Source organism: Leopardus geoffroyi, chromosome E2 (assembly GCF_018350155.1).
Source record: "Leopardus geoffroyi isolate Oge1 chromosome E2, O.geoffroyi_Oge1_pat1.0, whole genome shotgun sequence".
NCBI lineage: Eukaryota > Metazoa > Chordata > Mammalia > Carnivora > Felidae > Leopardus > Leopardus geoffroyi.
In genome coordinates this window covers 9,494,030-9,505,485 of record NC_059335.1, presented here as the reverse complement: position 1 = coordinate 9,505,485, position 11,456 = coordinate 9,494,030, and the positions used below count along the sequence as shown (strand labels likewise).

The 11,456-nt window shown below is 49.8% G+C and overlaps 1 protein-coding gene across 1 annotated transcript; it reads right to left on the bottom strand.

Moving 5' to 3' along the window:
- Nucleotides 1-1,542: 1,542 nt before the first annotated feature.
- CABP5 (calcium binding protein 5) lies at nt 1,543-11,456 on the bottom strand. The gene is made up of 6 exons (XM_045440751.1): nt 11,201-11,456; nt 10,256-10,286; nt 8,862-9,005; nt 7,816-7,925; nt 3,712-3,859; nt 1,543-2,088 (listed from the first exon to the last, which is right to left on the bottom strand). The coding sequence occupies exons 1-6, from the start codon at nt 11,261-11,263 to the stop codon at nt 2,063-2,065; spliced, it is 522 nt and encodes a 173-aa protein (XP_045296707.1). The 5' UTR covers nt 11,264-11,456; the 3' UTR covers nt 1,543-2,062.

The window sequence follows — 11,456 nt, the reverse complement described above, 5'->3', positions numbered from 1 at the left end:
AATATAAAATAAAAAACATAAAAATACTAAAACAAACAAACAAACAAACAAAAACTTAATAGCCACAGGTGGTGAGGGGCTCCCGAATGGACAGTGCAGACCTAGAACATTCCATCATCATGGAAGATCCCAGGGGATTGCGTGCCTCTAGAATACAAGCTCCTTGAGGTCAGGTACCTTTTCATTGCTGTATTTCCATCACCTGGAACAATGCCAGGCATATAGCAGGGACTCAGCAAATATCACATTGAATAGGTGAGTGGGATGGACAGGTGTATGGATGGAAGGGGATAGAGCTGAGACAGGAGGCAGAAACCGTATTAAGGGTGATCTGGATTATGTCACTCCTCTGTTTAAAGCCCTCCAAGGTCCTCAAACGCCTCTAAGAACACACACAGTTTAACCTCTGACCGTTCTGACTCCTTACCACCTACCCCCCTCCAGCCACCACAACCTCTTGCTATCCCTCCAACAGGCCAGCTACATTCCCACCTCAGGGCCTTTGCATTCACCCAACACTGCGTTTGAGGTGCTCTTCCCCTCCATATGCCCCTGGTGCTCAGTAGCCCCTACCGGGACTGGGGACTCCTCCTCATTCCCAGATCCCTTAACCTCTTTCCTGCTCCATTTTTCTCCATATCTCTTTCCATCTTCTGCCATACTAACTAGGATTATATTTACTCATGTATTTTGTTCCGTGTCTGTCTCTTCCCTTCATAATGTAAGCTCCTGGTGGGGGGGGGGTGGCAGCGGGGATCTGTGTATTTCATTCACTGAGATAGCTATTCTTGGAAGAGGGCCTTGTATGCAGCAAGCACTTCATACATCACTACTGAATAAATAAAGTGCCAGAAGGGAAGGGAGGGAGAAAGGGAGGGAGAGGGAGGGAGGGAGGGAGGGAGGAAGGGCGGGCAAAAGGGAAGTGGCCACAGCGAGAAGTTAGGAAATACATTATTCTGGTTCCACTCTTTTACATTTAAATTCTATAAAGCGAGGCTATTGAGCCCCGATGACCCATTGCATACAACTACTTAGTGGGTTTCGAAAGTGAAATAAACTCGGTGGAAGGACGTGACACGAATCCTGTACTTTGGGGGCCTTGCGTTACTGGGGCGTCCTGCCCACGGGCAGAGGTGAGGAGGAAAAGACCCTCTGGTTTCAGGGTGCAGGTCAGCGTCAGGGTGTGAGGGCTGGCCCGACTCCCCACCTACCAGAGGCAATCGCCCTGAGCACCCAGGGCAGACAGACACGGGGAGGGCGGGGCAGGGAGCTTCTAGGAACAGTTTCCACACCACCTGGCCGAGCTGAGGATTTGAGAATTCCCCCATCCTCTTTCTCGTTTGCACGATGACATTTTGCAGGGGATTAATTCCCCGGGGATCAGCTTGCCCTAAACCTCCGTAATCCAGATTTATGGTTTAATTCAGTGGCCTGAGTATTTTACCCAAGTTATCTTACACCACGAAGTAGGAGGCGGGAGGGGGAAAAAAAAACAACAACCACCAGACTGTGCTTCCAGGAAATCAAGAAAATGGACTAAGCTCACTTTGGAAGCCTCTTTAATGGAACCATTTCCAAGCCCGGTCTTCCCAGGAACCCTGTTTGTAGCCCCAAGATTGGCATGCCTCCCTCTTACCGACAGAAAGAAACCGAGGAAATCTGAAGCAGCTGAAGCAAGAAGGGGGAAGGGTGGACCATGGGCTGAGCTTTTTGAGAGTCTGACCCAAGAGGACACCAGGGAAGAGACTCTGCTGGGGTGTAGGCATTGGGGGTTACATGAAGTCGAGATGTCATTAACCTCTGGAATTGTGGGGTGGCGCTGACCTTGGTCCTGATCTCATTTCTAGCTTCTTAGTTCGTTCTAGAGAGGTTTCCCCTCACCCCGCCCGCCATCCGGGCAAAGCCATCACTTTTGGTCCAGCCTCGACTCATACAATGCAAGGCCAGTCACCACGCACCCTCCCACCCTCTCTCCTGGATGGGCCCGAGGGGATCTGGTCTTCCACAAGTGCGGGGTCCATGCCGGCCTGGTGGGGAGAGACCGGGGGCTTCCAGAACCTCCTCAGCGAGACATCATCTTCACAAACTCTGCAAAGAAAAGCCCCTGGTAAGGTGCCGATTTGTAAGAGCACTTTTTGAGCCCTTTACTGTGTGTCAGGAACCAAGGGTGATCTTTGGGAAACCCTCTGCTCCTCAGTTTCTTCGTCTCCAAAATGGGAATCACAGGATCGCCATATACCTTACACAAGTTTTCCAGACGGTTAAACGATAGAATGCTTACAAGACCCATGAAGCGTTACACAATCGTTATGACTATCTTATTTCATCTTTCCAACCGATCCTGGAGGCATAACTACCATTTCCCAGATAAGCAAACGGAGGCCAGTGAGGTTGACCAATGCGCCTGAGGCCACGTGGACGGTGAATGGAAAACCTCGGAAGGAACGCACTGACTCGGCGGTGACTCCATGCCCCATGAACTTCTGGGCCCCACCCAGGTCTTGAGGTCCATCTGTCCTTCCCCTGCGCGGGGCTGGCCCGAGGATCTGTCTCTTAGCTCGTCCAGACTTTCAGTGATGCCCCTCGTACACCTGAGCCTGGCGAGACCCAGCGGGCATCCCGCCAAGATTTCCTCAGTAACAGCCAGGCCATAAATGCCTCCTGAGTTTCCCTACTGGGAATTACAAGCTGATAGGTCAGAGGACATCCCTGACCGGCCTCCAGGATTTGACATCCCAGGAGGCCACCACCACTCAAGGCAGCGAGGTCTGTGGCGATTATGTCCTTTGAAGGGAGGGGGACAGGGAAGCCTTTGTAGGGCAACAGATATGGGGGATAAGGCCAGCTGAGGACGAAGGGACACTTCATGGCAGAGACCGAGCTGCGCCGATTCCTGAGGGATGGAGAACACCGGGGAAGGTACCGGAAGCGGAAGGGACGTCAGAGAGGGAGAAACAGGATTTAGAGAACACAGAGCAGGCGCCCATTGTGCACCAGAGCGCAGCGACCCCGAGAGTGGGGACAGAAGTGCGGCCGGGGGTGGGGGTCACACCAGGGATGCACCTGAGTATCAGACCGAGAACTCAGCTTTTGTCCCCCGGCAGCAGTTAGATGCTGGGGTGCCTGAACTGGAGTCACCATGATGAGACTCTGACCCTCCCTGTTAGGTCTCCCACGAAAATGGTGTCCACTCCCATCCGCATAGGATTCCCACGGGTTCCCTTCCGCCGATCCCTCGGTACACGTGGGACGAGCTCTGTGCCAGGACCGGGGTGTGTAGGGAAGAAGGGTTCCGTCCGGGGCCTCCTGGGGAGGAAACAGGCGAGGCGCTATGACGAGCTCGGGTGATGTCACCCTCAGCGCTGCGGCGGAGGCACAAGGGGGCGCCGAGAGGAGGGGTGGGAGCACCTTCCGGTGGCATAAATGAAACTGGGCCAGCGGGAAGGGGCAAGGGTGTTCCCGCCCGGAACGAGCAGCAGCGTCACGCGTGACTTCTCTGGGTGGCTAGGACAGGTAAGAGACGACCTTTAATTTGAACCCCGTGCATCTGACCCCAGAGCCCCAGCTGGTGACCGGTCCACTCTCCCGACGGGACATTTCGTTCTCGACAAAGGCGCCCCGTGAGCCAGGGAGGGACAGGCACGGGGGAGGTTGGAGTGAGCCCTGGCTCAGAAAGCCACCCGCGCGGCGGCTGCCCCCTCGCGACGTCACCTTCAAAGTCGACCGTGCCGTCTCCGTTCACGTCCGCCTCCTGCACGACCTCCGAGATCTCGCGAGGGGTGAGCTTCTCTCCCAGAAGCCTCTGCATGGCCTGCTGCAGCTCCCCGAGGGTGATCTCCCCGTCCCCGTTGGTGTCAAACTGCTCGGGGCAGAGGCGCGGTGTTGGCAAGGACCGTGACCACAACCACAGCGGTCGGGAGCTAAGCTAAGCGCCCGTCGTGCACTCGAAAATGTCCTCAGCTCCCGGAGGGCGGGTCATTTTCACGGTCGTGTTCACCGCCCCGTGGCAGGTCCCCCAAACGGTGCCTTCCCCACGGTGCAATATTAGTTAAATTAATGAACTATTTTCAAACCTCAATGCTGCACACCCCTAACCAACCCGCACAGAAAGTCTCGTCCGGGCTATCTCCCCAGCGTGGGGGGCGTGGGGGTGGGGTGGGGGGTGGGGGCAGCTAACCATCCTCGTCTAGCCGCGCTGATGCTAACCCGGCTGAAGCCACAATCGTCTCTTGCCTGGACCGTCATGACGGTCCCCTGATTGGTCCTCTGGATCCCATGGTGGTCCACATCTCAGGACCTCCTGTTCCTGTTCACTTAAGACAGAAATCAGGGGCCCCTGGGTGGCTCAGTCGGTTAAGCATCCCACTCCCCATCTCAGGGTTCATGAGTTTGAGCCCCGCATTGGGCTCCGCACTAACAGCACAGAGCCTGCTTTGGATTCTCTCTCTCTCTGTCTCTCTCTCTCTCTCAAAAATAAACTTTAAAAAATAACAAAAAAATAACCACACAAAACAGAAATCAGACCTTGTCGCATCCCCTGCTGAAAATCGCCCAGTGGCTTCCTCATCCCCCTCCATGATATCCTGGCTCGTTCCGAGACGCACAGACTCCTAAGAGGTTGACCCTGCTTCCGCCAACTCTGACCCTTGTTGATCGCCTGCCACTTTCTCTCCAGCTCGGGACTCCAAGCTCCAAGACCTTGCTCTCGCCCACATCTGCCTTCCTGCCTTCCAGCGTCTGTCCACACCTGCTGCTTCCTCAGCCTGGAACATGATCCCCGCCCCCCCCCCCCCCCCTCCAGAGCAGTGCCGTCCAGGAGAAATACAGTGCGAACTGCATGACTGATTTACAATTTGCTAGTAGCCACGTTTTTTAAAAAAAAAAAAAACGGTGAAAGAGAACAGCGAATTTTTTAAGTAGACCTCACGCCCTGTGTGGAGCCCAACGCAGAGCTTGAACTCATGACCCTGAGATCATGACCCGCGAGGAGATCAAGAGTCAGACGCGTAACCAACTGGGCCACCCAGGCGTCCCACACGTAGATGCGTGGTAGAGCCTGATCTCGGGGTCGTGAGGTCAAGCCCCATATTGGGTGTAGAGATTACTTAAAAATAAAATCTTGGGGCGCCTGGGTGGCGCAGTCGGTTAAGCGTCCGACTTCAGCCAGGTCACGATCTCGCGGTCTGTGAGTTCGAGCCCCGCGTTGGGCTCTGGGCTGATGGCGCAGAGCCTGGAGCCTGTTTCCGATTCTGTGTCTCCCTCTCTCTCTGCCCCTCCCCCGTTCATGCTCTGTCTCTCTCTGTCCCAAAAATAAAAATAAAACGTTGAAAAAAAAATTAAAAAAAAAAAAATAAAATAAAATCTTGAGGGGCGCCTGGGCGGCTCAGTCAGTTAAGCAAGCGTCCGCCTTCGGCTCGGGTCACGATCTAGCAGTTCGTGAGTTTGAGCCCCGAATCAGGTTCTGTGCTGACAGCTCGGAGCCTGGAGCCTGCTTCGGATTCTGTGTGTCTCTCTCTCTGCTCCTTCCCTGTTCGTGCTCTGTCTCTCTCTGTCTCTCTCTCTCAAAAATAAATAAACATTAAAAAAAATTTTTTTAGTAAAATCTTTAAAAATTATTGAGCTATATTACATTTTTTAATTCGCACTGGATTTCGGAAGACTTAGCATACTACCATAGTAAGTACTTATACTTGGCGTCATTAGTTAATGTGCTCAGTGCACACGTATGCTTAAGCCAAGGATACTAAGTCTTAATCCAGGTGTATTTTACCACCGATAGTGCCTCTCGATTCAAACACCAAATAGTACAGGAAATACTTGACCTGTATGCACCTTGTATACAATTTAGAGTTGAAAGGGTAGATCTACATGCCCAAGTTTTTCCAAACAAAATGTTTCCCAATAACTGAATTGAATATTTATTTTTGTTTTATTTTACTTTACTATTTATTTTATTTCATTTTATTTTATTTTTTTATTTTTTATTTTAATTTTTTTATATTTTATTTATTTTATTTTATTTTATTTATTTTATTTTATATTTTATTATTTTATTTTTTTATATTTTATTTTATTTTATTTATTTTATTTATTTTATTTTATATTTTATTATTTTATTATTTTATTTTATTTTATTATTTTATTTTATTTTATTTATTTTATTTTGTTTTCTTTTCTTTTCTTTTTTAATTTTTTATATTTTATTTTATTTTATTTATTTTATATTATATTATATTATATTTTATTTATTTTATTTTATTTTATTTTTTATTTTATTTTTTTTTATATTTTATTTTATTTTATATTTTATTTTATTTTATTTATTTTTTTATATTTATTTATTTTATTTTATTTTATATTATATTTTATTTTATTTTATTTTATTTATTTTATTTTATATTTTATTATTTTATTTTTTATATTTTATTTTATTTATTTTATTTTATATTTTCTTTTCTTTTCTTTTTTTATTTTTTATATTTTATTTTATTTATATTATATTATATTATATTATATTATATTATATTTATTTTATTTTATATTTTATTTTATTTTATTTTATTTTATATTTTATTTTATTTGATTTATTTTTTTATATTTATTTATTTTATTTTATTTTATATTTTATTTATTTTATTTTATTTTATTTTATTTTATTTTATTTATTTTTATGTAGGCTTCACGCCCAGCGCAGAGCCCAATGCAGGCTTGAACTCACGACCCTGAGATCAAGACCTGAGCTGAGATCAAGAGTCAGACCCTTAGCTGACTGAGCCGCCCAGGCGCCCTGTGTATTTCTTTTTAAAATTCAAACAAATTGAATTTATATTCTGTTGAATGTCAAAGGAAATTAAATAAATAATCGAACTGAAACTAACCAGAATTAGAGAAAATGAACAAATCAGTTCCTCAAGTCATACTGGCCATGTGTCAAGGGCTTGGCAGCCACAGGTGGCCAGTGGCTACTATTTTGGACAGAGCGTTCCTTTCTTTCTTTTTAAAAAAAATTTTTTAATGTTCATTTATTATTGAGACAGAGAGAGACACAGCATGAGCACAGGAGGGGCAGAGAGACAGGGAGACACAGAATCTGAAACAGGCTCCAGGCCCTGAGCCGTCAGCACAGACCCCGATGTGGGTCTCGAACTCACAAACCTTGAGATCATGACCTGAGCTGAAGTCGGACGCTCAACCGACTGAGCCACCCAGGGGCCCTGGACAGAGCGTTTCTGAGATCACAGGCAGTTCTGTCGGATGATGCAATTCTAGATCTTTATGTGAATCTGGGGCAGAAAAATCACACAGCTGAAAGAGGGAGATCTTCCTGGGATTGGGAACCCACGTTTGCACAGCTCCAAAGTCTTTCCTTCCAAACGCTATGCTGTTCTTTACTTTTGCCGCCTGTATTGAAAGCTCTGAAAAAAGCATTTTATCGGGGGGATGAGCGCATTTCAGCAAACGCCTCACCCTCCCTGGGTCTCATGTGTTAAGCATCTGGGTTAAACCAGATTATCTCTTTGCGTTCCCCTCTGGGATCTCAAGTTATTGGATTCCTTCTTCCCATTACAGACAGCGAGATGAGAGGTCCTAACATGGGCTAGGGGACTGCAGGACCTTGGGTAAGATTTAGTAAATTCCACGAGCCTCAGTTTCCCCATATGCATGACTGAGATAAGGGGCTGCTTACTCCCACCGTTATTTGTGATGATTAAAAAAAAAAAATCGGGTGGGTGGGTTCTGTCCCCGCTTAAAGCCCAATCGTAGACCCCTGGGCTTTCTTCAACGACCTCTAGCATCGCGAAACTCTCAACTCACTTCCTTGAAGGCATCGCGCATCTCCTGGACGCCGATCATCCCCGCCGTTTCCGCAAGCAATTTGGGGGTCATCAGCTCCACAAAGTCGTCAAAGTCTACACGGCCACCCACTGGGGACAGAAGAGGCAGGTCTAAGTGAGATTCCGTGTGCCTAAGCCACCATTACCTTCAAGGTCTGTTCGAGGTAGACCTGTTCTGATCTCTCTACCTTCTGAGAACCTTCCCTCTCAGCCAACCCGGGCCCCAGGGTCCCTCTAATCCAAACCGGGGCGGATGGGGTGCACAGGGTGGCAGTAAGCAGCTGTCCATGTGACCTCGAGCGAATCTCTTAATTGATTCAGATCTACATTCGCTCCTCTGTTGGTCTGTGCGCGGGGGAGTGCGAATTAAACGGGAGCCACGTCCCTTCCAGATAGGAACATGATCCTGTCCTGGCGTTCGACCTCCTTTCCTCCGTGACGTGCCCAGAAGCAAACCTCAGAGCGATTCTGGCCCGGCTTCCTTCTCGAAAAGCCGGTGGTGATGGCAGTAAACCTACATCCCTAACCAAGAGCCTGACCTGCGTCACCTCCTTTGTCGCAATCGCACAAGGAGTGACATCATTTCTGCCTGACGGGTGGGGAAACGGAGACTCAAGAGTGGGGGTTGACTCCACTTTTCAAAAGGGGCCACAGTCGGGGCGCCTGGGGGGGCTCAGTCGGGTGAGCGTCCGACTTTGGCTCAGGTCACGATCTCACGGTTCGTGGGTTCGAGCCCCACGTCGCTCTCTCTCCCCCAAAATAAATAAATTAAAAAAAAAAAACCCACAATCAGTAAATGATAGAAATGGGCCTTGAGCCCAGATCCTGCCTCTAAGGTCACCGTTTTTATTCACTTCAAACGCTGCCTCCCCGAGTACAGCCTGAGCTGCTCGGACTCCCAGTGGCTTCCGGACTCCCAGGGCCGCCTACCTTCTTCCTTACCTGCCGCTCAGCCTCCACATCCCTCCTGATTCCCCCCACCAGCCCGCCCCCAGCCCCAGTCTTTCTTCCCGCCCCCGGCCTCACGGTTCATGCGGATTTGCTGGCCCAGTTCAGTCAGCTCCATTTCTGTGGGCATGTAACCCATCGTCCTCATGAGATTCCCCAAATCCTTACAAGAGATGAACCCATCTCTATCCTTGTCGAACTCAAGAAATGCTTCCCGAAGCTCTGAAAGTGAAGAGAGAAGAACTTTGGGGGGGGGGGGCCTTGAAACGGTGAATGGGGCAGACTGGCTGGGGAGACTTGAAACAGTCAATGGGGCAGCCTGGCTGGGGAGACTTGAAACAGTCAATGGGGCAGACTGGCATCCCCTGAAACGATCAGGGAGGTGCCCACTAGAGACTTCTCGAGGAACACGTCTTTGAAAACCAAAATTTCGAAAAGGGGTGACGTACAAAATGTGGATGGAGATGTCAATGTGCAAGTGGAATCGGTTCGTGAGACCACAAAGGGATGGCCCCGGAGTCTCAGATTCTGGGGGTGAAGTTATGGGAAATTTCAAAACCACCAGCAGAAAAACCAATAGGTTTTGATTCACCTTAAACGTCATGCATGGGGCGCCTGGGTGGCGCAGTCGGTTAAGCGTCCGACTTCAGCCAGGTCATGATCTCGCGGTCCGTGAGTTCGAGCCCCGCGTCGGGCTCTGGGCTGATGGCTCAGAGCCTGGAGCCTGCTTCCGATTCTGTGTCTCCCTCTCTCTCTGCCCCTCCCCCATTCATGCTCTGTCTCTCTCTGTCCCAAAAATAAATAAACGTTGAAAAAAAAAATTAAAAAAAAAAAAAACGTCATGCATATGGAGGGGTGCCTGGGTGGCTCAGTCGGTCAAGTTTCCGAGTTCGGCTCAGGTCATGGTCTCACCGTTCATGGGTTCGAGCCCCGTGTCGAGCTCTGTGCTAACAAATAGCTCAGAGCCTGGAGCTCGCTTCGGATTCTGTCTCTCTCTCTCTCTCCCCCTCCCCTGCTCATGCTCTGCCTCTCTCTGTCTCTCAAAAATAAATAAATGTTAAAAAAAAAAAAATGTCAGGCATATGGGGCACCTGAGTGGCTCAGTCGGTTGAGCGTCTGACTCCTGATTTTGGCTTACTCAGGTCATGATCTCACGGGTCATGAGATCGAGACCCATGCCGGGCTCTGTGCTGACAGCATGGAGCCTGCTTGGGATTCTCTCTCTCTCTCTCTCTCTCTCTCTCTCTCTCTCTCAAAATAAACTCATGCATGTGTCACTCCTGGATCTCCGAGACACTTGGGGATGGGTTTGCCTTCTAAACACTTTGGGAGGTGCCTAAAGTACCATGAGTTCCACAAATCATGGCTAAGTGGGAGGAGAGGGAGGTGGGACGAAAGGGTCTACATGGAGATGCACAGAGAGCAGCTTAGTGGCAGACAACCATGGGGTGTCTTCTGGGGACAGAGGTTACCTTCGATCTCATCCTGTCCCAGCGGTCTTTCCTGGAAAGGAATGCAGGGAGAGGGAATTTAGAGAGGGTCAGGGATCCAGCATCCACTTCTCCAACCACTTCTCCCTCCTCTGAGCCATCCCTCTCCTTTCCTGTTTCTCCTCCATTCTTGCTTGTTCCACCCACCCCTTCCTTCCCTTCCTTCGCTCACCTCCTGCCTCCCACCCACGGCTCTTTGCTTCTCGCCCTCTTGCTCATCGCTTCGCATTTCCTCTCTCCTGTCCTGGAATCTTGATCTCTCTCCCTCTGCCCTTCCTGAACGGACATGCATCCCACTGTGCTGAAAGGGGGCCTTGGATGCCATGGAATCCAGTCCCCTTTTTTTCCAGAAGAAGACAGTGAGGCTTAGAATCAGAGCAAAAGTGCTCAGAGTGCCAGCTCTGGGCCAGACGTCCACAGTCCCTTCATTTAAACCTCAGAACCACCCGGTGCAGGGTAGGGCCAAATAAATAGCATTCCCATCTTTATAAAAGAGGAAGCGGAGGAACAGAGAGGTTAAGGAAACTGCCTGAGGTCACACAGCTCCTAGGGGCAGAGCCCCTCCCAAGGCGGGGAGACTTTAAATCACTCCCTCCAGGCTGTGCAGCAGGTCAGATGCAGCGGGCGCCTGAGATCTGAGTTCTGAGTCCGAACTCTTCCCGCTACACCCCCTAGATTCTCACCCCACCCACCCCTTTCTTTCTCCCAAGGCTCAGAATCCCTTTTGTGGGGACCAGCGTTCAGCGACGGCGGGGCCGGAGGATCCGTGCCCCCCACGGCCAGTTCCTAACCCGGCTAAGAACTTCCAATCACCGTTGCCGCCCCCGTATCTGGGACACCGCGAGGGTCAGGCTTGGGACCTGGGAAATCCCACCGAGTCGCTGCTCATCTGAAAGCCTGACGGTTAAAAGCGTGCTGCCGCCTCACCCGCTGTTTCTCGGCGATGCCTTTTCTCAGGAAGATGCAGGCGGGGCCCACGGGGACCTGCATGGAGGGACAGGGACGGCTCGGCAGGCACCAGGCTCAAGTCGGCTCCCCCTCCTTCCCGTGGCCTCCTTATCTTCTCGGTCACTCCTCCGCCAACTCTTCCTGCCTCTCCCTCGGCCCCTGGTGTCCGAGAGCTGTGACAGCTGGATCAGAAATCTCTACTCGGGTTGGGGAGGGGATCAGAGCTGTGTCTGCC

What these genes read in the sequence shown, in the direction of transcription:
- CABP5 (XM_045440751.1), bottom strand. Translation starts at nt 11,263, where the DNA reads ATGCAGGTCCCCGTGGGCCCCGCCTGCATCTTCCTGAGAAAAGGCATC. An exon ending in GGGACAGGATGAGATCGAAG is followed by an intron (nt 9,006 to 10,255) that starts GTAACCTCTGTC and finishes CTTCACTTTCAG; the next exon opens with AGCTTCGGGAAGCATTTCTT. An exon ending in TGCGCGATGCCTTCAAGGAA is followed by an intron (nt 3,860 to 7,815) that starts GTGAGTTGAGAG and finishes TGCCCCGAGCAG; the next exon opens with TTTGACACCAACGGGGACGG.